The sequence below is a fragment of the Eucyclogobius newberryi genome, unplaced genomic scaffold, assembly GCF_026437365.1.
Source record: "Eucyclogobius newberryi isolate DKJ021-1_F unplaced genomic scaffold, fEucNew1.0.hap1 SCAF_4, whole genome shotgun sequence".
Taxonomy (NCBI): domain Eukaryota; kingdom Metazoa; phylum Chordata; class Actinopteri; order Gobiiformes; family Gobiidae; genus Eucyclogobius; species Eucyclogobius newberryi.
Window position 1 is genome coordinate 24,084,924 of NW_027316056.1, and position 27,289 is coordinate 24,112,212.

General features: G+C 40.4%; 2 protein-coding genes across 5 annotated transcripts; one reads left to right on the top strand and one right to left on the bottom strand.

Moving 5' to 3' along the window:
• Position 1: 1 nt before the first annotated feature.
• On the bottom strand, positions 2-11,062 carry ecpas (Ecm29 proteasome adaptor and scaffold). Its single transcript, XM_072462891.1, has 49 exons — positions 10,971-11,062; positions 9,991-10,121; positions 9,783-9,899; positions 9,593-9,711; positions 9,357-9,506; positions 9,095-9,272; positions 8,803-8,942; positions 8,625-8,703; positions 8,433-8,552; positions 8,222-8,307; positions 8,075-8,150; positions 7,951-8,000; positions 7,797-7,863; positions 7,581-7,703; positions 7,410-7,513; positions 6,878-7,001; positions 6,708-6,788; positions 6,434-6,638; positions 6,230-6,321; positions 6,011-6,145; positions 5,753-5,900; positions 5,510-5,682; positions 5,327-5,428; positions 5,130-5,253; positions 4,901-5,046; positions 4,750-4,804; positions 4,549-4,663; positions 4,398-4,466; positions 4,192-4,309; positions 3,952-4,119; positions 3,800-3,879; positions 3,625-3,730; positions 3,496-3,543; positions 2,977-3,095; positions 2,739-2,889; positions 2,598-2,663; positions 2,413-2,502; positions 2,262-2,328; positions 2,086-2,177; positions 1,928-1,994; positions 1,649-1,846; positions 1,353-1,564; positions 1,232-1,275; positions 961-1,153; positions 749-896; positions 555-660; positions 394-482; positions 240-311; positions 2-164 (listed from the first exon to the last, which is right to left on the bottom strand). Exons 1-49 carry the CDS (start codon positions 10,990-10,992, stop codon positions 25-27), a joined length of 5,505 nt encoding a protein of 1,834 aa, XP_072318992.1. The 5' UTR covers positions 10,993-11,062; the 3' UTR covers positions 2-24.
• Positions 11,063-12,078: 1,016 nt separating this feature from the next.
• On the top strand, positions 12,079-26,789 carry kdm4c (lysine (K)-specific demethylase 4C). 4 transcript variants are annotated; one of them, XM_072462893.1, is made up of 22 exons: positions 12,079-12,194; positions 13,323-13,467; positions 13,542-13,717; positions 13,830-13,944; positions 14,073-14,266; positions 15,926-15,975; positions 16,056-16,159; positions 16,272-16,409; positions 16,486-16,679; positions 16,829-17,052; positions 17,135-18,846; positions 18,953-19,064; positions 19,250-19,431; positions 19,529-19,760; positions 21,369-21,445; positions 21,567-21,622; positions 21,715-21,823; positions 23,432-23,626; positions 23,959-24,129; positions 24,933-25,052; positions 25,627-25,719; positions 25,821-26,789. In XM_072462893.1, exons 2-22 carry the CDS (start codon positions 13,324-13,326, stop codon positions 25,986-25,988), a joined length of 4,566 nt encoding a protein of 1,521 aa, XP_072318994.1. In that variant the 5' UTR covers positions 12,079-12,194; position 13,323; the 3' UTR covers positions 25,989-26,789. The 4 variants fall into 4 exon arrangements, with proteins under 4 accessions (XP_072318994.1, XP_072318993.1, XP_072318995.1 ...); XM_072462892.1 differs by having other exon boundaries at positions 12,101-12,194; positions 13,315-13,467; XM_072462894.1 differs by having other exon boundaries at positions 12,101-12,194; positions 13,315-13,467; positions 16,832-17,052.
• The last annotated feature ends 500 nt before the right edge of the window (positions 26,790-27,289 follow it).

The following is a 27,289-nucleotide window of genomic DNA, read 5'->3' on the forward strand; positions in this document are numbered from 1 at the left end:
CATGATATTTGTGGTGGCACCCGCTTAGGGCTGGCTCTGGATGTGCCGGCGCAGCTCCTGAGCTTTCTCTCTCAGATCAGGTCTGCTGTCAGTCTGCAGCGTGGACAGGGAACGCTGAAGCTGCTCCCGGCTTTTCACAGACATATACTCCCATTTTTCACTGTCTGTCAGCAACAATCACAAAACCAGAGTAAGATGTACACAATGCACTACATGAGTCAAATATTGTTCATTCTTACCTCCAGTTCTTTTCACTATCAGATCTACTACTGACAAAGCTTCTGTTCGCACTGAAGAATAACTTTTGTTTTCTAGAATAAAATGCAATTAAATAATTGAATTATTTGCTAAAAACAGTTCATTATTGTACATTATACAGTCACTTGTATTTACCTAATGGATATGTGAGAGCTGCACAGGTTTCTGTAAGTATTTGAGTTAGAACATTCACATCTTGATTACTTTTCTCTAACAACAGTAGCCTGTAGGGGGAAGAAATCAAAATAGTTTATTTTGAACCTTGATAACTGTCATATAAAAAAAATATAGTTTACTTTTGGAAAAAGGCCTTCATGCAACTTAAAATGGCAATTTGAACCTTCCACGTGTTCAACTTGAGGTTTCCACACATTATGCTACAGATTTCCACTTGATAAGAAGCTGCAAACAAATGACGTTAATGAGTTTAAACATCCTTCGTCAGTAACCACTGAGAATGAAGCATTGTTATGAAGTAATGCAAGGTTACCCTGAGTCACTGGATTTTTGGGCCAAACTTTGCCGAGAGTTTCAAAAGCACAGAGCAAGACTTCTGTCTTCAGCTCCCTCTCTTTTCGGTCAGTGTCATCGTCGTCTTCCCGTGATGCTTTTAATGTGCCACGACTTTCTGGACAACTCTGTTCACAATTAAATGATCAATATATAGTAATGTGGATACAAAACATAAGAGGCTAGATATACCTTCTTGATGAGAGGCAGAAGTATCTCTGCCATTACAGCAAAGTAGTCCTCTTGGCTGCTGTGGAGCACCTCTCCCGCACAGTGCAGAGCAGCCATTTTGTAAACCAGACTCTCTTTACGACATTCTTTCAATACAACATCAAGGACCTCAGAGATGGTGGGCTGGCCTGGGCAGGACTTTTGTAACTCCGCGCTGAAGACAGAAAATCATAATAAAAGATTTATGCAATACAACAGGTGGAAAAAATGGTCTTCAAACATTCTCAGTCACCTGCATTTTGATATGACTGATCCAATGGCTTTCAACAGTTCCTCCTTTGCCAAAAAGTAGGATTTAGAATAAATATTGTAACTTCCTTCAATAAAGTTACATTTTTGTTCAGACTCTGTACCTTGCCAGCCCAGGTTCGTCCCGCCAGGCCCTGCATCAGAGCAGTGAGCACCAGACCGAGGTGTGGGGCCACCAGTGAGCCAGTCTGTTCCTTAGCAACAGTTGCCATGGCAGCAGCACCCTGAGCCTTCATCTTCCATGACTGGGACTGAAGCGCCTTTTGAGTTATAGCAATAAGCTCTGTCATATACAGCCTGATGCCACCAAAGCTCCCTAACAACAGAAATACACATTTACTCGTCTTTTTAAATGAAAAACAAAATCATTTCAAGCAACAACAAAAAATAAAGTAGAAACCTGGTACATTATCCTGCCAAACTTCAGCCCATAGTGTGGCATCATGGCTCTCTCCTTTTTCCTCATCAGGACCAGGAGCCTGGTGCATCCCCAAAAACGCCAAGGGCAAAGCCACTCCTGCATGGCCCTTCAGCACATCTGGGCTGTAATGGCTGATGGCATGCAGAGTCAACGCACAAGATGACTTGTAGACCGGCTCTGGAGGAATCAAAAGGCACATAGTACGTTGAAGTATGACCGACTCAGATTTTGAATATTTGTTGAGTATATATTTCTCACCTTCTTTCTCCAAGTACCAGGAGTGCAACTTCAACAACAGTTTCTCTACACTGCTGTCCTTTGCCGTCTGGTAGAAGTACACAATTGTTTAAAAAATAAATAAATAAAAACAAAACAAAGACTTCTAAAACACCAAAAAATACACATAATGCACTTACCCTGACGAGATGTCCAAGAGCAAAGGCAAATGTCTTTTGTATAACACTGCTTCTGTCATGAATGCCATTTAACAGGGCACTCATCAGTTTACCTGAGAAAACATGCAATCATCGGTTTGAACCTTAAATCGGAGTGTGCTGTATGATAAACGTTAAGTGTTTAATAATTACTGCACCTGAGTAAGGAGTGAGGTCATGGGGACATTGCACGGTTAAAGAAACAATGACACTTGCGCAGCCACCCTATGTAGTAGAGAGAAGCTCAAAAGGTAAATAAAAAGAACTTCACAAGTTTAATGTCAGACTGCACCGCTTTAGACGGCTCACCTTGGTGCCCAACCCCACTCCACTCTTCAGGAGCTCGCAGAGTCGGGGGACCAGCTCTCCCAGCACAGAAACGTCCAAGTGCTGTAGACACTGGAGACACAAGAATCAGAAAAAAAGATTAAAAACTTAAAAACGCACTAGTTTCTCAGAATATAAAGCCCCAATGTCCTGGCAGTGTTCCCTACCATATTAATAGTCTCCATCATTGGGGAAGACTTGGCAGCACTGAGTCTTGCTGCATCCATGGCACTCTGCAGAATTCAAACAGTCATCAAACTGTGTACAGTTTAAGTTAGTCAAAAAGCCTTAACCAGACAAAGTTATACCTTTTCCTGCTCAGTGGCTCTTAGGCTGAGATAGTTGAGGACTTGTGGCTCGAGAGTGCTCAGAGCCTCGAGAAGAGCTGGGATCAGTCTGGCGGCATGTGGCTTTAGCCTAGCACCGGCCGTTTTACTAATCTTCACCAGAGTCTGAATACTGATGGTATGAAACGCATGGGAAAACAATTCATGAAGCTACAGTATGAAACTATTCCGTTATATTTGTACGATTAAAATCCATTACCTCAGCGAGCGCACTTCTGCAACACTGCTGACGATGCCCTTCTCCAGTAGAGTGGGCAATAGCACAGACACGATCTTCTGAGCTCCAAAGCCAGTTGACTCACACATACGGATACACACCTTCACAGAGGAAAATGTGACTCACTGACGGTGTTAGGTAGCGTTACTTTAAGATTAACTTAGGTTGCCTTGTTGCTACGCAGGTGGAAAAACGTACTATGGTACTATACTACTTTTATTAATTTTCTTAAATACCGTGCCTTACCATTAATTTCTTACAGACCACACTGAATCTATTGATCATTTTTTGTGAAGCTGAATTCTGTGGAGGGGACGACATGCAGCGCTTTGTAGACGGGAGCAGGACAGTCCCTGACAAGCTGCGTCTTAACTAAAACTAATGTGCAGCTGATTTGTAAAAGCAACAAAAAACAAAACTTAAGTGGTATGTGTTATCCTCAACGCTGCTCACCAAACAATATGACGGGGCTGTGAGAAAACCAAAAAGTAGTGTAATCACCTTGCTAAGTGTCTTTAGAGTAAGGTCGGCCGCTTTCCGCACAGATTCCTGAAATAAACATGCAAATTATGCTTTTAAATTGTAGGACTCAACCATGTCTTTTGAGCTGCAAGTAGGGATTTTACAAACCTTGATATCATCAAGGACTCTGAACAGCGTCTCCCACATTTCTGCGAGATGGTCAGTGAGGTCATCGGCCTGTCGACCCCTAATCAGATCATTGAGGGCCAAGCAGCTGCAACCAAAGTGTCGTAAGTTAGACCACACTGGACATTAGTAAATACAGGCAATGGAAATTTGGTACCTGGACTCTCTTATTCTCCAAGTGGGACTGGTCAGGTTTGAGAGAACATCCTGCAGTATTTCTTTAAGGTATTTATCCACCTGAATTTCACAGGAACATCGTTAACAGAGAGAAACAACTAAAAGAAATGAAACTTAATCATTTAAACGTACCAGAGTCTTATCAGTGACTAACGCGTCCCAAATGCTGGTCATTGCCTGGCGAATGCTGAGGTTTGGGTCAAACTGGTAGCGATAGAGACGGGGCACAAGCTGTGGGAGGAAAGGGGCCAACTGTTCTCCAGCTTTAGAAGCAATCATGTGGAACCCAAATGCCGCTCCCTGAATAGAGAAGTCACTGCCGATTACCGAAATAACAAAACTAAATTAAAAGAGTGTGGATCGGTGCGGTACCTTGCGAGAGTTCCACATGGCATGATGATTGGCCAGATTCATAAACTTGTAGACTAGGTCAGGCTGATTTAGGTCACTGGCTAAAGAACAGAGCTCCTTGTATGTGGACAAGCCGTGACTTTAGAGGGAAATAGAAGAAAGTCATAACAACCAATATTTTCATTTTAGTAATACCAAGACAACATTTAATTGATACATTTTCTTACCCATCTGGTGTTTTGCCCATATTCTCCCCTTGGAAAACTTCGGTATCTTCATTTACAGTGTGCTTCACTCTAAATAATATAGAATGCCTGAGTTTTGTGCTGTACAAGACTAAATGAATTATGATAGTTTCAACCTTAATATTGATTTCACCTCTTTCCCGTCATGAGAGTTTCCACCAGAGTTGACACCAGTTCCTGTTGGTCTTTCTCTTCGCCCATCTCGTAAACCAAACCCAGACCTTTTGATGCCGCATCCTGACTCAGGTCTGCAGATGTACAAGAAATTGTGAGTTTGAATACACATTTCAATATAGGCTTTAGGTTTAACCATACTAAGAAAATGTCCTTTTACCATCAGGGTCCGACAGGACAGAGATGAATGCATTCTGAATCTCTTTCAAATGTGACTGTCAAAACGGAAACAAAATTATCATTGCTACGAGTTATGCAAGCCTAAACAGTGACGTAAAGGAAAGAGCAGAGGAACATCATATTTTTGATACCTTTATTTCTTTATGCTGGCTTAGTTTCTTCACCAGAGAAAGTAGCCACATACAGGCTGCTTGTCGGACATGGGGATTTTGGCTGGGGATGTATTTAGCCAGAACAGAGTTCAGAACCCAGGGCACCAGATCATTGTTCTTTACATCTAAAAAGAGAAAGTAGAACTTTATTTGGTTCAATTTAAAAACAACATTCTAAAATACAGAAATACATATTTGGGTTCCTTACGGAGAGGTGGACTGTATTGTTCTTCAGTACATGTCCACGGGTCTCTGGCTGCTCCTGAGGTTGTACCTATGGCAGCGCTTGTGATCGCATCCCCAACAATAAACTGCAGCTCTACCTGTTTTGCCTGGAAATGGAGAAATAAATATAATTCAAAATAATAATTAGGCAGCTTTGTGTTAGTATATTGTGTATCTCACTTCTACAGAGTCCATCAGACCCTGCAGCAGTTTCTTCTGATGAGGGAAGTCGCCATCTCCCACTGGAAGGTATCCCAAAGTCATAATTGATCGCTCTTTCATCTGAAAACCATTATACGAATTGAGCACCTGATTGCAATTGTGAAGTAATTATGTATTTTTTTTTATAAAAAAATGACTTACTTTAGAGCTCTCTTTGCCAGAAGGAATGCGTGACAAAAGGTTTTCTACAGCAGAGAGTTTGGTGAAGCCTTCTCCTTCAGCTGGAATTAGAAGGGCTCCATTACGTCCGACTTCTCCAAGAGCTGTACAAGCAGCAACTGTCAATAGTGGGCTTGTGTTGTCCAGAAAGGAACCTGGAAGGTTAGGGAAGGTTAGTAATATTTTGATAATTTTAAAATCACTAAGAGAAAAATAAAAAAATACCAATCGTCTTTGTAGCCAATGACACAAGGCCATCATTGTCTTGGTGAGTAATACTCAGCTGTTGCCCAAATGCAGATTTCTTTTTGCTCATATACCGTCCAACCATAAAACCAAGAGCCAAAATGGCTCCATGCTGAGTCTCAGGACTCTGTATGAACAAAATAAAATATAAGAGATGTTTTATTTTATTGTGTGTGATTAGGAGATGTCGGATGTTTTATGTTCGTAGTAGTGTAAAAACTGAGGGTTACTGCTTACATGGTTATCTTTAGTAATCTTGACCAGATTATGTACAGCCGCCTGTAGTTCGTTGCCAGTCATGGTAGAAACCACAACAGCATAAAGCTGTGCTGCAAGCTCCCTCATGTCTTCTTTGTTTGTATTCATCAAGCTCTGGAAAATTGACATTAACCAATGTAATATTGGTATTAATACACTTAATATGTGAAAATCAACATGAAACCTTATATAACTTACTTTTATCCAGTCAATTTTATCAACAAATCTAGGTGCCAACTTCTCCGGGCAAACAGACACTACTTCCAATAGACAATACATAACAGGAATACCTGTCAAAAGAATGGGAGACAAAAACTTAAGTGGCACTTAACTTTGTAAAACACATGGGATACATGGGTTTTAACCGTGTGCAAAGATATTTGTGTTTATTATGAGACATACCTCCAACAGCACTCAGCAGTTGTTGGAGCAAATCTATATAGATATGCACTGGATTGGCCTCTGTGTCCTTCATAGGCTGAGAGGACAGTAAAGTTTGTACATAGTGGCCGATAGTTGGAGCATCATCCTGCATTTCTGCCAAACATGCAGAAACTAGTGTGACACCTGCACTGTGAGCTAGACACATCCTCAGGTACAAAATGATCTGGAAAAAAATCCAGTAAATTGTGAAACTCAAAAATACCTAATCAGGACTCAATCTCAATATATTTACCTCTGCAAATGCTGATGGATTAAAGGGGATTGTTGATGTCCCAACACTGTATTTAGCTGGTGTTTTAATTCTATGAGCAGCCTATTGAGGTAAATAATTAATATCATATCGACATTTAAGAATTTAAGAGAGACACCATCAACACCATGAAATGCACAATGTGCTTTTACCTTTTCCTGAACATATGCAACCATCTCTGGAAAGGAGGGCATTGATTTTGGTCCTTCTTTCTCTGAAATCTTTTTAGGAATACTTCTTAGAACCTTTTGAGCCTCTCCAGCTACCTCTTCCCTCCTAAAAAGACAGCAACCACATTATGGACTGGGACAGGGGGACGGGTCATTGGATCAGAGAACAACAAGTTCAAACGCAGGATTAAGAAGGCAATTAAAATCAGAAAGCACAGCACTGACAGCATCAACCGTCACATAATTGTGGGACACGCTTTAGAGTGTTGGGCGACAGGAGGCGTGGTCAGCCTGACGGACCTGGCAAGTCACTCAGGAAGTGACATCAGCTGATAAGTGACACATGACAAGTGACGCATGGTGCAGTTCTGAAGAGGCTCGCAGTTAAGCAGCCAAAACATGTCAACAAGGTATAAAACATCTCCTAATTGAACTCAATTAGCTGTGGATTTCAAATAAAACGTTTTCATATTTGAGAAGGCTAGATAAAAATACAAAATTTGTTCAAACTTACGAGTCCCCAGCTGCCAAAAGTAGAAGATATCTTGATGGTACATGATCTGGTGCAAACACTGTGCTCGCAAACTTCATGGCAACCTGGCGAACCTGCACTTCAGGCTGTAAACAATGAAGTCTGTTAAGTCTACATTTCACACGTCATATCTCTGTGCAACATTTCATCTACCTTTACAATGTACGCAGCAACTAGTGCTTCCATCAGGTTTAACTGTGCACCCTGCAAGTTAGCAAATGCACCAACCATCATTGATAAAGCCTCTTGAATTGCTAGACGCACATCTGGTTCCTCCTGAAAGAAAACATTATTATTTAAGAGAAATATAATTGATGCAAGTCACATTAATGGAGCACTAGAGTTATATAAAATATACATTTTGCTCACCTTACACATAGACTCAAAAAACTGCTGAACAAGAGCAATGTCTTTTGTGAAAAGCTGAGGCATTCGGCTAAAAACATGCAAAATAGAATGGTGAACATTGATTAAACTCAATAAAATAGTTGTATATTAATCGTATATTAACAGAGATCAAAACCTTGACAGCTTTCCAACAGCTGAGTATGCAACACATAATAATTTGGGATCCTGCAAATAGAAAAACTATTGATATTGTGAGTGTTTGGGGAAAAAACACATTTAAAAAAAAACTCCTTTGTTACCTCCTTGTATTCATTGATAAGCTTGGTAAGACCATTAAGCAGCATTAATCCCAATGGTTTGTTTGTATCAGGGCATCTGTAAAAAACAACATGTTATAGTACTTAAAAATATAACATGTAATAACAAGGCTTGAAAAATTTTCTTACACTATGCAGATGTGATGGACAAATTGCAATGTGAGCGACAGCAGTTTGTTGTTGGTATTAGCTCCAAACAGACCATCATAAACTACCTTTAAAGCCATAAAAAGGAGGTTCAAAATAAAATTTTGAGCTTAACTTTTGAGAAGTAAACTTTTTGGTACAGGTCACTATTTAAGTAGTGCCAAATAATTTCAGTAAACCGATCAAAACATACCTGGATATTAGCAGGAAAGCACTCTGCAGCAAATCGAGATCGGAGAAAATGAGGTAGAATCTTCAGTTTGACTCTGGTGCTCACAGGTTCATGTTTTAGTTCTTGCTTTAGAGCTCCACCCTGGGACAAAATATGTATAAGACATTCTTGTGTGTTGAGCTGTGCTCTGACAAGGTTATATAAGATACGCACCTTTGTTTTAAGTGGAACATCTCCCAAGTACACCTTGTACATCTTATTGATTATTAGAGGATTGTTCCAATCAATTAGGCTAAAAAGGGTCAAGATGTAATACAAATAAACCATTATTACCAAACTAAACTTTCAAAATTAATCATTTGAAACTATAACACACTATGGCGCTTCTCACCTTTGCTTGCTTTTCAGCTCCAGGTCTGCAGCTGTCGCAACACCGTGTCGAGTATCACTAGATGCTATCACCAAATGCACCACTGTCTCCACTTCTGGAACTTGCTTTGCTTCAATAAATTTCACTACACCTAGTTTACACTGTTAAAAAGCAACACAGATGCAGTGTAAACTTGTTTAAACAATAATTAATGAACAGTTCCCCAACAAGAATTCCAAACAATTAAGACTTTGTTGTTGTTTTGGATTGCACATGACAAGCAAACTAACGTACGAATATGACTTATTATCACCTGCTCTAGTTGTTCAGCGCTCCACTGGGATTCCCCAATTACTCTCTTGGCTGCATACACACTCATTCCTGGGGGAGGCTGTGGAAGACCCTGGCCTGTACTGGCCACCGCGCTATCTTCTGAGCCCCCTTGGGATGCAGAGGGAGATGGACGAGTTGGAGACTCATTCAGCACAAACCTAAAGTTGTTGATAGAAGTAAAACATTGGTGCAGATACCAAAAATAAAATGTGAATAAAAAGATGTGCGAGTGTGAAATATACCCATAAGGCATTAGTAACACGTCCAACATGAACTCCAGCAGCAGCTGTACAGTCTTTGGCCTCTCAGTTAAGTTAAACGGAGACCCACTTTTGGTCGTGTCAGCAGGGTACTTCATGTGGTAAAGAGTTGGGATCAGGAGGTGCATGAGGCTGTAAGATGAGGTTTAGTTCACATTTCAATATAATTAAAGATATATGCTCAACATTAAAGCTTTGTGTGTGTCGATGCCCTTCACCTGTCTTGCTGTGGTTGTGGTTTTCCTTCCATGGCTGTGAGCAGGGTAGGTGCCATCTCACATTGCTTTTCTACTTCCAATCGAGGATATCCCATTTTTATATAAATAATAGTGAAATTCTGTCAATAAAACAAAAAATTACAATAACTATGAATTAACAATATAAACTCTAAAATTAACTTGTAATTACAGTGACAAAGGAAGCAGCTGCAGGATCTTGATACTGGACAAGCAGAGTTTCCACAGGCAGTTGTATTTTACGTCGGCTTTTAATTCTCTTGTTTAGATGCACCAATAGCTCCATTACCTAGTAGAATTGTTACAAGATTGTTCAACATGATGAATGTGTAATTACACCACTCTAAGCTAACCAGACAAGAGGGTTACGCCCTCCTTACTTTCTTTCGAACTCCCTCTTGAACACTGGAGAGTTTAAGCAGAACAGGAGGCAGGAACTTTGAGATGATGTCCTGTAGCTGCTCATCTGTTTCAGCGTGTCCCAGGCGAAGAAAAACACGCTCCAGTTGATCTGTCAGAAAATAACATAAAATAAGACCTATTTAGAGTAGCAAAACACTCTCTTGTGTGGAAAGGTGCGTACCACCCACACTAAAACATGATCATAGATACTGTATAATGAAGTGTAAATAATGTCTCTATAGATATAGAGACATTATTTACACTTACTCTTAGGATTTTACAATAGATGGGTCTTTTTTAGTGCCTTTTCTGCTTCAGAATATGCTCAGGGCACTACAAAATTACAATTTATTACATTGAATAATAATATAGTCAGAATTGGTTAACAAATTATATATCAAGGCACATCCCAGTCACTGATCGAAAAAGGAAATAAAAGACACAAAGGACATAAAAAGATAGAGATTTCTAAAGGCCCGTTAGCTGCCCTATGAAACGTGTCCTTTCTTCATATAACGCTATAACATATTTAAGTATACGTCAGATATTATGCAAAAACTGACATGAAAGCCTCGAGCCAGTTTGGGGTCACTCCTACTTTAGCACGGCGCATGAGCTTTGACTGAAATGCTTCTACAATGGCAGCTTTAGACACCAGTAATAGTAAACATAAACTGCACTGCACATCACTTAATCTATTAAGTATATCACCGTAGAAATTAAACATGTGAAATGCATTCATCGCGAACATGATGGTATATTCTTTTGAGCATGACGGTGCATAGGGCCTTGCGTGCTAGCTAAAACAGGCTTTGTTGCTTTATCGTATCTACCGCTTCAAGGAAATAACTTTACATTTGCCATCGTAGGATCTAAATGTTGTTAGTAAATGTTCTGAATCTTTAGATCAAGCAAATTGTGTAAATTTTAATAGAGATAGAGCGATAAAGAAACTTACTGAGTTCATCCTGGGCAGCCATGTTTACTCAAATAGTCCTTAGCGACCCCTAGAGGCGACGGCAGGGATGGCCGTGTTGGAACGAGTGTTTGGGCACCGTTTGGCCCCAATGTGAATGCGCTTCAAAACACGATCCAGAGCGCCGATCACGTGACTTAAAATGTTAATGAAGCTTGCCATGTGACTCAAACATGGATCTACATGAATCACAGTTGATTCACTGTTGTTTCACTGGTGTTTCACTGAGGGCTTCCGTCTCGAGCCTGAGTTCACTGACAAAACACAGGCTCTATAAAGTTTAAAAAAGGGTGTACAGGTCGGAACCATGTTGATTGTTTGCGAATAGTTAATACATTTATGATAGCCACTTCCTGTCACTTTGTCACACTATAATACGTAGACCCTGTTACATTGGGGTAGGGGTTAGCGCTCTGGCTTGAATATATTTTTTCTGAGTTTGAGGCACGCGTCTAGTTTGAGCATGGATGTATTATATTATCAGTTTGAGTGATCGAAGTTGCCCTGACCTTTCGAGATTTTGCTACTTTTCCAAAGTAAGAAAATAAAAACCCAAATACATTAAATAAAATATACTGCGTCCCTCCACAGATGAAACATGTAGGCCAAGTTTTAAAATATCTTACATGTAAAAATGTTTTATATTTACATTATTCTAGAAACACAGATGCATCAATAATACACAGAACTATAATGCAAGTTATTTTATTGGCAATAAGAGCACATTTTGTGGTTTGAACCACTGTGGATGTGGTAGTTAACTGTGTTTCATGAGGCTTCATTTTGTCCATCACTAGGCCACGGCGTCTCATGGCAAACAACACATGACTCAGAAATTATGAACATTATTAATTGTTATTCAGAAATTCGTTATTTGTTTTAGGTAGCTAGGGTAATTGTGGAAATATTTCAAATACCTTTTAGCAGTTACAGTTACAATGTAGTTACTTGCTTAGGATACTTTAGTACCATCTCCTTCCTATGAGAGAAGTCGCAAACCTAACAGTGGCTGGATGAATGAAAAGGCGGATCATCTGCATTGGTCTGACGCGCATGGCGTCACATCCAGACCATCTACAGATCAGGGGACGGTTGTATTCGGGCTGCACCACAACTAGCAACAGACTACAGTCATGTGAATCAGCTGTACGAACAAGGAAGGGATAAACATCAACTGGGCATTTTCCATATCAAGGTAAAGCACCAGTACCGAGTTAACATGAACTTGGTTCGGCATACCTTGGCTTTTACTTGTGTATATTCACTGTGTTATCAGAAGACGTCTAAATGATTCTGGAGTGTGCAGTACAAGCGCAGCTATAACAAGCTAACTAGCTCTACTAAACACATTGAGCCACTTCACAGAGTCCGAATAAATGTGTATAATATATGACTAGATATATATTGAAGGGTGAATTATAAGCCTTTGCATCGGGATTGTAGAAACAGTTTGTAAGTCAAAAGCCCCAGTGCAAACCAGTCACGGGCCTGTGTCTGCAGCGACCAGCCAGGGGCATTTAAAAACCAGCTGATATTAGCTGTGGGAGGCAGCTAGCCACATTTTCAACTCTTTTATTTGCATTGCATCAAATCGAGTCTATTCATCTGAAGCTATAGCGCAAATCACACTTTCAAAACACGTTACTTGTTGACAAGAAAACGCAACAATTAAAACAAACATAATCTCGTCTGAAGCTCGCGACCAGTGCTATTTGTGCAGCCATTACTTCGAACCACAACAAAACGTAACGCTAGGCTAAATGGGCTAGTTAGCTAATTTGATGAACAACAAAGATCTATCAAACTACTCTTTTAAGAAACGAGTTTTGAATAAGTAACCGTTAGTTCACAAGTGTTTTTTGTTTTCTATAGTTATTTTGTATGAATAGGGGAAACTATTTAAAATGTACATACATTTTGTTTTTGTGTAGCCAAAGTAACTGCTATTAAAATACGTATATAAATGAATACATTAATACGTATATAATTGTTAAATTTGCTATTACTTTAGCTTCTTCTCCTCCTGATATTTCCACGCATTTAAATATGATTCATTGATTTGAGCCATTGCCACAGCTGTTATACACAGGGACAGGTCCCATTGTTCAATTTCTCTACCAAGTCTAACTTGGGATGGGACAAAATCTGAAAAGATTGTTGCCTTGCCTGGAGTCAGAAGGGCTTTTATAACGTGAGCCTCTACTTCCATCTAGTGGTGAATTTATATAATGCAATCCAACGTATTGTTCACCCTATACAAATGACTAACTCTGTAGCAGTTTATGTTTGTAGTCAAATTGTCTATGATTTTGTTATTTGTTTGCAGGAAAGCAGGATGGCGGGAGCAGAGATATGCACCCCTGCTAACCCCACCTGCAAAATTATGACCTTCAGGCCAACCATGGAGGAATTCAAAAACTTCAACCAGTACCTGGCTTATATGGAGTCCCAAGGGGCTCATCGAGCAGGTTTGGCAAAGGTCCGCCCAACAAAGAAAACATATCAGCAAATTTTAAGTTGGCTTTGTCTGTAAATCATTTTATAATTCCTTAGGTTATACCACCAAAAGGATGGAAACCTCGACGCACATATGATGATATAGATGACCTAATGATTGATGCCCCCATCCAACAGATGGTAGCAGGCCAGTCGGGGCTGTTTACTCAATACAATATCCAGAAGAAACCTCTAAGTGTGCAAGAGTTTCGGAGATTAGCGAATAGTGACATGTGAGTATAGGCTTGCCAGTTGATAATTAGACTGAAATTCTGTCCTAAGATTCACCAGCTACATTGAACTGTATGGTTACAGTTTATAATTGATACCTTAAAATGTGTACAGGTACTGCACACCACGCTACTTAAATTATGACGATCTTGAGAGAAAATATTGGAAGAACCTGACATTTGTCTCACCCATTTATGGTGCTGATGTTGGTGGCAGCCTTTATGATGAGGTGGGGGCTTTTGTTTACTCTTTTGATTCATACACTCATTTTATACACTCGTTATTGTGCACATATGAGTGATGTATTACTACCTGGCACATGAAATCGTGTCCTGTTATTGTTTTGCTTTCTCCCAGGATGTAGAAGAGTGGAACATTGGCCACTTAAACTCTATTTTGGATGTCATAGAGGAGGACTGTGGTGTTTCTATCCAGGGTGTAAACACGCCATACCTGTACTTTGGGATGTGGAAGACTTCATTCTCATGGCACACAGAAGACATGGACCTGTACAGTATCAACTATCTACACTTTGGAGAACCCAAGTCTTGGTAAATGGCAAGCACACAACAATCTGCTGCTTACAACAAATATTAGACAATTGCTAATGCTATTACAATGCATATTTATTAATTCAATGTTTTCACTAGCAAGACACATTTTTTCCAATATGGTGTTTTAATCCAATTTAAATTGTATTTAATCTATTTTTCTTATTGTAAACACTGGCCTATACCGTAATAGCCATACAATTTAAATGCAATTGATTTGTTTAAAGTATCTTGCTTTTCTGAGGGTGCTTAGGAAGATGAGTGAATGAAAATGCCAGCTGAGCACAAAATAGAAATACAATGAAAGCCCTGGGCCGATGTTGTTTGTCAAATGGAGTGCCTAGTCTCATAGCCAGGAATTGGCTTTTTTAATCTGGATTTTTATAAGTGTGTAGAAAAAGCTTTATTACCATAGTCGGTTAACAAATTCACAAACATATTGAAATAAAATAAATGTGCTCTTAGGTGGTACTGTGTTTTAAGGTTGCACATGTGTGATTTATTTCACCGCAACGCTGTGGGTTTGATTCTTGGCCTTGACAATTTGCCAAATGTCTCTACTCTCGCTCTCCTTTGGTATTAAAAAAAAAAGAAAATAAATTAAGGGTTAGATGAAGTAGGGTTGAAGTGATGGATTTTACAAAATGTTTATGAGGCAGAGGGGAAGAAACTGTTCTTGTGATGACAGTTTCTGGTCCGGATGGACCTTATCCTTCTGCCCGAGGGAAGTGGCTCAAATAGTCCATGTCCAGGGTGAGAAAGGCCAGTTGTGCTCCAACCTGCTTGTCTGAGTCGTGGATACAGGTCCTGGAGAGATGGGGGGCTACAAATCACCTTCTCAGTAGAGATGTTGTGGTCTGTGTTTGTCCCTGGTTGCGGCTCCAGCGTACCACACAGTGATGTAGAAGCGTACCACACAGCGATGTAGAGGATGGACTCAGTGATGAGGCTATGTAGAACTGCACCATCATCTGAGGCTGCTTGGTTTTCCTCAGGACTTTCTTGATGAGGGAGCTGATGGTGGGCTCCCACTTGATCCATCTGCAGGTGAAGTCAGGCATGTTGAACTGAGTGAGCCTCTCCTGGAGCAGAACAGGGAAAATTGTGTTGGAACACGATGGGCTTGGTTGATGGCATCATCAGACCTTTTGGCTCTATAGGTGAACTGTTGGCTGTTCTGGAGTGGGAGTTGAAGTTGAAGTGTTCTGTCGGGTGTGGAGTGCGATTCCTTGATCAAGGGTTGAATGCTGGTGTGTGACATCCAAAAAAAATTGAAGTAGGAATAGAAGTTCTTCACGGATGTAAGAGCACACACAAAAAAAATAAGCACAATGTTATAAGAGCATCCATCTTGGTTTGATGTATTTATAGCACCAATTAACGCAACCACACAAACTATTTTGTAAAATTCATAAAAATATGTTTATAGTTGGTTGTCCTTTGGTAGGGCATCCTATTCATGAAGTTGTTTTTACATCAAATTATGACTTGATGGTAGCATTGAAACAGCCGCAGTCTCATCTATGAACAACTGTAAAATATTTTATTTTCAGTTTGGTCAGCAGAAAAAAGATCAGCAGAAAAAAAACACATTTATTTCCATTGTCAATGGTGAATAATTGTTGCCTGCCTCACATATTTTGTATTTTGTCCAAACAGGTATGCTATACCTCCTGAGCATGGAAAGAGACTAGAGCGGTTGGCCACAGGTATACAATTTTAAAATCTGTGTTGAATTATAATGAGTGATTTTTCATTAGTTAATTACATCTATTTCTTCATTTATCAGGCTTTTTCCCCAATAGCTTCAAGGGCTGTGAAGCTTTTCTTCGGCACAAGATGACTTTAATTTCTCCCTCTATTCTGAAGAAGTATGGTATTCCCTTTGATAAGGTTAGTTCTAATTTGGACTTATTTGTGGATAATCTCATACCATTTGTCTGTTTTTGCTTGCTTGGTCAAAATCTTAGTAATCCTTCACAAACTCTGGCTTTTATACGTTCAGATAACTCAAGAAGCTGGAGAGTTTATGATCACATTTCCTTACGGCTACCATGCTGGCTTCAACCATGGCTTCAATTGTGCAGAATCCACAAATTTTGCTACAGTTCGTTGGATAGACTATGGAAAAGTGGCGACGCAGGTAAAATTAGCTTAAAACCTTTCACTGACAACGATATGCTTTCTTGTATTATATTCACTACAATTCCTATTTATAGTGTACATGTAGCAAGGACATGGTTAAGATCTCCATGGAGCCTTTTGTGAAGCGCTTTCAGCCTGATCGTTATGCCAACTGGATGCTGGGCAAAGATTCTGTGCCTCTTGATCACACCATGGCCACTCCTCGTACAACACCAGAACTACAGAGCTGGCTCCAAAGACAGCACAAGAATAAACCTACTAATAAAGGGTATAGCAATGATTACTATTATTGTATTATAAGTTTTCATTCAAGTTATTCACATTTACAATGTACCGGTAATCTAGAATTAAGAGGCCTAGTTTTGTTATTATTTTAAAATTGACTTAGGATCTTCTTTTAAAAACCTTTGTTCATAGCAGTACTCGGTCCCGCATGGGCTCCAAGCGTCTAAGAACCACAGATGAGCCTGTTGGGTTGGACAAATGCTCAGAAGTAAGCAACTGCAAGAAGAAGGGCCTAGCAGGTCCACTTGGGCCCAAAGTGTGGAAGCCAACAGCAGGAATATCTAACCCCAAGAAAAAACAAAACAGACAAGCAGAGTCAAAATGCAAACGGATTCAGAACTCAGTTGAGTTTTCTGGTGAGTCCATCAATGATTGTTTCATGTGATTACACATATTTGTATACATAGTATTAATTTTTTTTCTCCCTTTTTTCTGAAGATGCTTGCAGACAAATGTGTGTGGTCAAAGTAAATCGAGTGGAGAGTGATGTGGGCTTTTCAAACCTTTTCTCCAAATCCTGCTCTGCGACCATGACCAAGAATGACACAAATACTGAGACAGACACTAGAAGTGATTCACAACACTCTTCAGGACATGTTGACAGGACGTCTGGAACTAATGCTCCTGAGTCTTGCTCTTCTGAACCACCAGACCTCTCTACATCTCAGGACTGCCCCACCAGGACTCCCTTCCCAAAAGCTAATGCCTGCAGCACAGCTGTCCACTCAAGTATCTCTGAGACTGAAAAATGTCAGAGTGTCTCAGACAACTTGAGCTCAGAGCTGCAGAGTCAATTACCAAAGACAGACCCTGGGAATTGTAGGAACTTTGTAGACCCACACAAAATAGACAAAGATCCGAAACCAATCCGCACAGACTCTAACACTGAAGCACTTTTTCATGAAACCGAGCCAGCAGATGGAGCCAGTCACACACTTTGTGACTTGACATCCCCTTCAGTTCACAGCAGCGTTTCAGAAAATATTAACACTGAGAAAAACCTCCTACCTCCTCTGCTACAGATGACTGCAGTGGATATGCCATATCTAAATCCTGAGCCATCAGATCAGCGTGGAACCTGCCATTTGCCGCCTGTATTGACCCAAGAGATGCCCTCTCTTTCCCCTGCTGATGAGGGGCCAATTCATGACCAGAAATGCAGATCATACACTCACCGAAATGCGCCCGTGCTGCAGCCAGAAACGCCTTCTGGCTCCTCATATGCACAAGGCGTCAGACAGGCTCAAATAAACTTGCACTTGACAGAATTAGTGCCTGTACATCATCTGGACTCACAATGTAGTAATGAAGTGCTGTCAAAGGCCAGTATATCTGAATTAAGCACTGTTACAATGCAGAAACAAACTTCCAATGACAGTCTTATTCCTGGACACAGCACAACTAGCCGGGGAGCCCTAGTCAAAACGTCTCATCTCCAAATAGAACCACAGTCTAGCTCATGTATTGAAAATCTGAAGCGCTCTGCATTCTCAAAAGTAGATGATGCAGTAACGTTGAGCATTCCAGACTTTGATAAGATTCCTCTCAATAATCTTAATACAAACAATTTTGCTCCTTTGTGCACACAAAATCACTCGGTGACTAACTCTTCTTCACACTGTTCACCCCATAATTCTGCCACAGTGCCAAAACCCTGCTCCAGCCACTGGTTAAACTTTGGGTCTCAAAGTCCTGCAGTGGTCAATCCTGAACTCCCATCAGACTTCGCCCACGAGCCTCTCCCTTACACCATGTGGACTGAACCTCAGTGCAAACAGGTTGCAGACTCTGAAATGCAGCTGTGTAGGTCAAACAACCAGGAAGAGGAGAGTAGGGTGCTCACCTGGGCCCAGCTGCAGCCCACTTCTCTGCTCAATGCAGTGGAGCCTCTTGACCCCAGTGAAAATGATGGGCTTCTGACGGGGGAGTCCCATGAATTGGAAGCCCTTTCACATTATCCGGAGTTGAGGAGAGAAAGGAAGAGGGAACCAGAACAAGATAGCGCATCCGATTTAGATGAAGTGGAGTCAGATGGAGAGGAGGAAGATCAGAAATACAGTGCCAAGAGCAGTAGTGATTCATTTGATGAAGATGATGACCATGATCCTGGAAGCAGTGAGGGTGGTGATTCTACTTCGGGACATGGAAAGGTTTGTGTAGTGTTTATTTGAACACAATTAAAGATCATATCTTATCTCTGAGTCATGCTAGTCATTCTAGGCTCTGTAATAGCTGCTTATGTCTTTCTCATTTCAGTATGCTGCACTAACCATCAGGAGGACAGCTAAGAGCTGGCGTCACCCACTCAGGAAGCCTACTGCAAGGGCTGTGCCCACAGCTGTAAAACAACAGACTGGCAGTGATGAAGGTGATTTATAGTGTACAAAATATACTGGCAACAATATAAAGTTATTCTAATGACCCTAGTTAAAAGTGACACACCACTCTGTCTAAGTCATCACCAAAAGGCCTGTGCTTTGTTATACGTTAATTGCGTAGTAACTAGTTAAAATAATATGCAGATTTAAAGACATGACGTGTCCCCTCATTTAGAAACCCCTGAAGCAAGTCTGGCAGAAGAAGAGGAACGGGAAATGGCCGCATGGGCAAAGCCCCTCTTCCACCTCTGGCAGAATAAGAAGAGTTGCTTTTCTGCAGAAAAGGAGTACAATGCCTTTATTGCCACCATGCAACCATACTGTGCTGTGTGTATGCTCTTCATGCCTTATTATCAGGTAAAATATCATAATTAGAAACATAACCAACAAATGTCCAATTCAGTTTTTTTTGTTCACAATGATATAGTTGCTTAAAATATATTTCCACTTAAAGGCTGAAGACAAAGCAGAAGAATCCAGGTCTCTATTTGTGGAGGACATGCCGTCACCTCCCGGCTCGACACATGTCACTAGAGGTCTTTCAAGAAGCAAACCCTTAATTCCAGAGATCTGCTTTTCTTTTCGGGAGCAAAACTCTTCTCCAACTCCCACAAACCCTCTGCTGCAAGAAGATGGCACCTCCCTCTTACTATATTGCCAAGGCTGTTGTCTACAAGTTCATGCAAGTATGTACATTTCTTTCTTTACCAGAGAGAAATATAGAACTTTCTTTCTTTCTTTCTTTCTCTCTCTCTTTCTTTCTTTCTCTCTTTCTTTCTTTCTCTCTTTCTTTCTCTCTTTCTTTCTCTCTTTCTTTCTCTCTTTCCTTTTTTAAAAAATTTCAAATCTGTTATAGCGTAAAATATTTACTTTGAAGGCGTACAACTACAGTAGGTGGCGGTAAATTCACCTTTTCAGTTGGCTGCCAACCGCCATTAAAAGAAACAAAACAATGTTAGTACGGCAGCTTTCTCTCCAACTTTAATATGTTTCAACATTTCTGCGAGGGTCGGAGGGTTTATGCACTGACTCATGCCTCACCTCTTTTATGTTTTCCCTAAACTGTGGTTTGGAGTGTTTTATTTCCATCATCATTCAGATGGGGTCAAATCTTCAGTCCTCACCACATACACTTCCTGTCCAAAAGCCCACATACTCATAAAAACATGAGCTTGTCTGCTCGGTTCACTTGTCCATAGCGTACACTGAATGAAAGTAGAAAATGATAAATTTGATAATCCCAAATTTAAAAATTACAATATTTGTTTTATCGCCCACTTTAGTTTTGAATATCCCACTTTTGTCTGGTTCATGGAGGGACCTGAAACGTGTGTAACCTGCTGCCTGTGCTTAACCGTTTTCACATGCCTAGGAAGACTGGAGGGGGAGTGTCATTTGACTCTGTCTGATTTCGAGGCCAAGGAAAGACTTTATATTGTCTATATGTTCTGTTATTTAATCTGCGTGAAGGAAAGAGAAATGTGGCAAAGTGTGGTGTTTTTATGATGGTTTATTTGAAGAGAAATGTATTGGTTTAAGCACATGAATCTAGTGTCTCCCACCAGAAAATGTTTCTCCAAGTTAAGAGTCACAAGTTATAAACTTTCAGAAGAATCCCGTTGTCTTTCTTTCTAAATCATATATATTTTTTATCCTGTTGTGACCACCAGCTTTTGTGTTTTTTGGAAACCTTCAAGCTGCTTTGCTATAGTTCAGATACAGACAATAAAGCTGGTTGGCTGGCTTCATTTTGAGAGCGGGCTGTCGGCTGTGTCATGATAGTGAGTCGTCACAGCAGAGCCGGGTGCTGAAAAACACACAGTCCTTTGATGCAGAGACACGTGGCCTTATTTAGTAACACAAACCAACAACAGAACAATTAACAAACTTCCTAATTAGCAGTTGTCCCGTTCACACATAGTTCCCAGTAATTGTCATGTGCAGCTCACAGAACACTCCGCTCTGACTTCACTCAGGCTTCAGTCACACATTACCGGCTCTGCTCTGTTCACACTTAACCTGGCATTTGTCTCTGCTTCTGTCACTATAGCAATGTGCTAAACTGTACAGTGTAACCATGGAAACCAAGTTTGTGACCATAGAAATGAGCACTGGTACTAGCATTCTTCTGGCTTTATTCACACATACACCTTCCCTGCTTTTGTCCTGATTTACCGGGGAAATTGCAGGGAATTCAGTTCTGGCTTCATTCACACAAGACCCTGCTCTGGTCAGGCTACATGTGTCAGTGGGAGCTAAAATTGCTTTGTCATTCTATTTTCTGTTCTTGTTAGGTTGCTATGGTGTTACCACCGATGTCATTGGTGAAGGCTGGTCATGTGATCGATGTACAGAAGAATGCATTACAGCAGTAAGGCCAAGTTTTACTTTTTGGATAATAGAAATTACATTTCAACTGCTTTAAACATGCTAACATCCCAGTTGACTGGGACATACAATGCCATGAAAAATGCCTTCATACTTTTTTTCAGGAATGCTGCCTCTGTAATCTCAGAGGGGGGGCTTTAAAGAAAACACAAAATGACAAGTGAGACAAGATTTTGTTGTAATTGATGTGGCATATTCAATGGACCTCGTCTCTCTGATTCATCTCATCTATTTGCCTTTATATATCTGCAGATGGGCCCATGTGATGTGCGCTATAGCTTTGCCAGAGGTGCGTTTTGGTGACGAAGCAAAGAGGAGTCCCATTGACACCAGCAGGATCCCAATGCAGCGCTTTAAACTGGTGAGGACACACTCACAGATGCAGTGCTGGAATTCCCTGGTCCTTGAGGACTGGCTCGCTCTAATTAATGGAGTGTTCACAGTTCTAATTAACAATGTGAGATGAACATGCCCACTATTAAAGCTGGATAATTAAGCTGTGTTGGGTGGGAGTGCGGGTGTGTGTGGTACTGTCTGTATGTGAACGGTTGGTGTGTGTGCATCTGTGCAGTTTTTATTTGTGTGGCGGCCTCATGAGAACTGCTGTATCTCAACAGACCTGACATCGTCACTATTCTGCAGGCCCCATAAAACATCAGCAAAAAGCAGAGTGCTGAAGGAGGCCAAACATCTACACTTAGACAAAATGTTTCTTAAATTATCGTTCCTTCAATTTTGATACAAAAATATATGCACTTAGAAAAGAAAACACATATCGTAGTATGTGTTTATATACACGCACATATATATTTATATAACACACACACACACACACACACACACACACACACACACACACACACACACACACACACACGATGTGTGTTCTTAGGTTTGCATTGGACCCATTGCCCCTGCCAAGTGCATTTATTATTAACTTCAGCACAACACACACAGTTGCATTCATAATTTACTGTGGGAATGTTCTTAACGCATGGCTCAACACAGCCACCAAAATACAGCCTGTAGAAGGTACAAGCGAGAGAAGGTGGGTAGGCTTCACCCGCATCAAACTAAGGTGCATATATACCTTTTTGTATAATAGCATTGTTCACAAATGCCCAATAGTTTATTATACAATTTCCCATGTGCCTGTCACAATCGTGTCATGCTGCCCTCAATATGTGGAGACAGTCAGGCCACTTCACTGGCGCCGCTGTCCATAATGCACGAGGTTTGAGACTTGTGAAAAGTAGGCCAACTTAGTCACTTTGGCCAATGCCTCAAAAAAGGACTCCACAGACTTGTGCGATGAGACTTTATTTATTTTCTGAATATGATAATATTATGGGGCATTTTTTCTTCACTAAATGAAACCGTCACACTGCCAGAAGTAACCCTGCTCATTTTAAATCTACTATTGACTTATAACTATCACTTTGCAATATGAAAAATATATAATAACTATACTTTTTTATTATATTTTCTTGTTCATATTTGTGAAATTTGTTTTATTTTGAACAAGTTTCATAATGCAGAATAATGTCCAGTTTATTCCTCTAAAGTTTGGGGAGACACCAAGCTGGAGGGCAGAAAGCCCTTCTAACAGGCTTGTAACAGGAGAATGGCGTCATCTTTTCCCCTCAGTAGAGGGCGGAGGGCTCGTGTGGTGGGCAGGGGGAGATACCACAGCAGAGGAAATGAACTTGATGGGCTGTTTGGTGCAGAAAACCAAAGGATAGCTTTAAAAATACACTTATGAGTGAATACAGACACACAGATTGTGTGAGTAGAAGTAGTGAATAGGCTAACCACAAACCTCTCATAGAACTGCCTTCACCTCGTATAGTGTCATAGTAAGAACTTTGGGGTCACAGTAGTTCCCTTGGATGTTTTTTCTTCAATGAAATTAGGAACATTTGGTCATTTGCCATCATATTATTAAACATGTCTTTGTTCTCTTGTACAGAAGTGTAACTACTGTCAGAAGAGGTGTCTGGGGAGGCGGCAGGCTGGAGCTTGTGTGCAGTGTTCTTATGGACGATGTCCCACCTCCTTTCATGTGACCTGTGCACACGCGGCAGGTGTTTCCATAGAACCGGATGATTGGCCATATGTGGTGTCAATCACCTGTCATAGACATCAGATGCGAAGCTCCTCTGCTGTAAGTCCATTTTTAGTTTACATTTTATGGTTTCAGTCACATAAGACAGTTTACTTCATAAATACAGCTAAAGTAAGACCAAAACAGACAGAAGCTAAATGTCTGTGTACCTGTTTTACAGTGATGATAATGGAATGAAAAGTTCATGTATAGTTCTAAAGCTGTGTGTACTCAAGAAACTACTTCATTATTTGTCTAAATTTTTTGAAATCTGTCTCAACTGCTCACAAACGTGGTTAACAAAGTGCTGAGCAACAAGCTGCCTCAGGAAGTGGTGATTTCAACAGCAGAAGATTAAATAAATATCTTAATCACGACTCTGTCTCCTTCAGAAACAGCAGGGGTGCCAAGGCTCCATCTCTCTGGGCCAGACGGTTATATCCAAACACAAGAACCTGCGATACTACAGCTCCAAAGTCACACAGATCACCTCCCAAAACTTCTACGAGGTCATGTTTGACGACGGCTCCTTCTCCAATGATACGTACCCAGAGGACATAGTGGTGAGTCTCAGCTTAATTACTCTACCACGCTTTAGGTCAGGTCCCAGCTCCACCAGGTCATACTCACAGTAGAGCATCTTTGGACTGAAACACTGTGTATAAGTGGCTGCAATAATGAGCCCTGCTTGTTGGTCATTAAGTCAGGGTTGCATTCATCTACCGGTACCTATTTTAGTTGACTAGTTAACAATTATTTTTTTCAATTAGTTGGCCAGTAAAACATATTTTTTATCATGCACTGAGAACGTATATGCTGAAGACGTCTCGATAGGTACAAAACAAATCTAATATTGCTGTCTTTGTGACGTAGACATTTTGACATGTGTTGTAGGATCTGTATAGTTCAGGTGATGATTAACGATTTATTAAGTAGTTTGCAAAACTAATTGCAGTCCTAATATCATTTTTCAACTTTTGTCTACTTTGAGGGTCATATATAATATTGTATAACCCACTAAAAGAAGGTACAAATAAAGCAATTCCCCTGTTATTAGGAAAAAGTTTTGTAACAATGAAATGAACCATGAAGAACGTAGATTCGATCAGCTTTAATGAAATTTAGGTAGAATCAGGAGGGCACCTGAGGTAAGAAACGATAAGAAATGGTGTGTGGTAACTGCCTGGTATTCAACACTTTGCTACTGTCTTATGAAGCCTTTCTCAAGTGAAACTTCAGTTGCACATACACTAAAGAAAATATTGGTCTTTTTTGGATCATGATAAACATTGTTTGTTCAGTTGTTTGACAAGTTCAAAGAGTCTAGCACCGTGCTCCATCTAACTGTGTATTTTTGTACTTTTAGAGCAGAGATTGTGTAAACATGGGTCCTCCTGAAGTAGGGGAAGCTGTTCAAGTCAAATGGCCTGATGGGCTTTTCTATGGTGCTAAATATCTGGGATCCAACATCTCCTACATGTACCAGGTACAAACTGTTGAGACATCTGACCCATTTACACCAGTTTATTTTCAGATGTAGTTTAACTTCAGAATAATTAGGACTAGTGACGATGTCAGAGTCCCCGGGTTTATATTTGAGAAGGTGAAAACTGAATGGAACACGCCTGAGAGCACTTGAGTCTACGTCAGGAAGAACAAAAGTAGGAGGCGGAAGGTAGAGCGGTGTATAGGCAACGAAGCCCCTGAGACTTAAAGTAGGGACAGATGGATGCGGTGAGTGACGACGCAGAGGAAGAGAAGGTGATGAACTGCATTATTCAAACTTACTGAAATATTCACTAAGCACAGTCATGCGGCTTCCACTTAAAGCTTTATTTAGTTCAACTGGGCGTCAAACATTAGATATGCACAAATGCATCAGTGACGCAGTCCAAGATGGTCCAGATTAAAAAGAAGCTGAAAAATAATGTTCTATTGTTGAGATGGATTGGAATGTCAAAATACCATTACAGCAAAATGCAATACAGTCAGACAAATGACAAGTATTCTGAAATGTCGTTTCGAACAAAACATTTTAGGGTTACTTGTCTTGTGTCCAGGTGGAGTTTGAAGATGGGTCTCAGGTAGTGGCAAAAAGAGAAGATATCTACACCTTAGACGAGGACTTGCCTAAGAAAGTCAAACGTAGACTTGTAAGTAATGGACTGAAGATTCTACAATGACAACATGCATGCATTTACTGTTTGAATGTTGACAAAAGAACATTTATAATACTTTTTTCTGTTTCTTTTAGTCCACAGCGTCCAGCATGCGTTTCCAGGACACCTTCTTTACCACACAAGGAGAGAGCAAACGTCAAAGAACTCCAAATTTGCGCTTCCAAAAGGACTACGTGGCTCTGCCAGGCCTCCGTACAACTGCCAAAAGCTCTTGGGAGCCACGCAGCCCCAAAGGGAAATGAACACTCGGAGCCTGTGACTGATAAATCGACTGAGCCGTGGATGTAAACAGAAAGTCGTAGCTGTTTTTGGTTTTGTGTGTGTGTTACAACCATCATGAATTACCTACCGAATTCATCTGTAAACCGAATGCAGGGCTAAACTTAAGGGAATGTGTGCAGTGTGTTTCATTATGATTATGGTGCTGGACATTTTATCGCAGAGATTGACAGTGGGACGTTTTGTAAATTGGATTGGTCGGCAGAGGTGCACAGACAACTGTCTCAGTTGCTTAGTGCTTTCACATCAGTCAGGGAAACAAGTCTTACATATTGGAAAAAAACTTTTCTGTATATATATAGGCTACATTTTCTAAATAGCTTTGGTAGCTTTGGGGGTCAGATTTTATTTCTGTATTTATGCACTTTCCTTGTAGTATTTTCCCATGTCTAAACCCCCTGTATGTTTTAACATAGTCTCCTAACCGCTTTTACTGGAACTTGTCTGTGTACAGTACAAAGGCTTTCATCTTGAATATTGTTAAAGACAATGGACAAATGATCAGCTTTTCAATTTGAAAATAAACGGTTTGTTTTGTAAAAGATTGGTTGTTTCTATGATAATCCATGAATAGCAGCCGGGAGGAAGCCATGTACTTTGCATTAGACATTTCCCAGTGAGAAATGCTACTGTTGCTATTTTAGATGAAACCCATTGTGGAAATTATTTAAAATTTGTATTTATTTTTGGCTTGCTATAGTTTCCTAAGTGTTAATTGCTGTAAGAAAACAAATTGAAATAAAGACATATGTTTTTGTTAGTAATGGTGAGTGCTGGAATTAATTTGAATGCATAATATATACTGTACATTTTCTTTCTCACTACAATGTCTGATCAGGAATATTTAACTTTCTTCGGGGGGATTTGTTCAGACTGAGAAGGTTACTTGGCAGTAAACATCGACACAGCCTGAAGCTTCAGCAGCAGCGTGTCAGAGGCTGCCACAAAGAGGACTTAAGTCAAATATCTCGGATACACAGTGTCTCTCTCGTCCTGTCTGTTTGAGATAATGCAGTCATCCTTTGAACTGTGGCATGAATGAGTAACACCCCTACACTTGTTGTGGTTATGTCGTAAAGTTGAGCCACAAACTTTCATTTTTATGACTACAATGTTGAGGTGTGCATATTTGTTTACTAACTTGTATGAACATAAGATCAGCCTTTGCCCGGAATGTCCCGCAGCATGAATCTTGCATCAGCATTTACTCCATTACAGGTGTTTTGTGTGTTTTTTTTCTTCTGGGATTGGGGTTACTCCTCCA

What these genes read in the sequence shown, in the direction of transcription:
- ecpas (XM_072462891.1), bottom strand. Translation starts at nt 10,992, where the DNA reads ATGGCTGCCCAGGATGAACTCA. An exon ending in CCACAACCACAGCAAGACAG is followed by an intron (nt 9,507 to 9,592) that starts GTGAAGGGCATC and finishes CTCATCTTACAG; the next exon opens with CCTCATGCACCTCCTGATCC. An exon ending in CAAAAATCCAGTGACTCAGG is followed by an intron (nt 661 to 748) that starts GTAACCTTGCAT and finishes ATTTGTTTGCAG; the next exon opens with CTTCTTATCAAGTGGAAATC.
- kdm4c (XM_072462893.1), top strand. Translation starts at nt 13,324, where the DNA reads ATGGCGGGAGCAGAGATATGCACCCCTGCTAACCCCACCTGCAAAATT. An exon ending in ATCGAGCAGGTTTGGCAAAG is followed by an intron (nt 13,468 to 13,541) that starts GTCCGCCCAACA and finishes ATAATTCCTTAG; the next exon opens with GTTATACCACCAAAAGGATG. An exon ending in GAACTCAGTTGAGTTTTCTG is followed by an intron (nt 17,053 to 17,134) that starts GTGAGTCCATCA and finishes TTTTTTCTGAAG; the next exon opens with ATGCTTGCAGACAAATGTGT.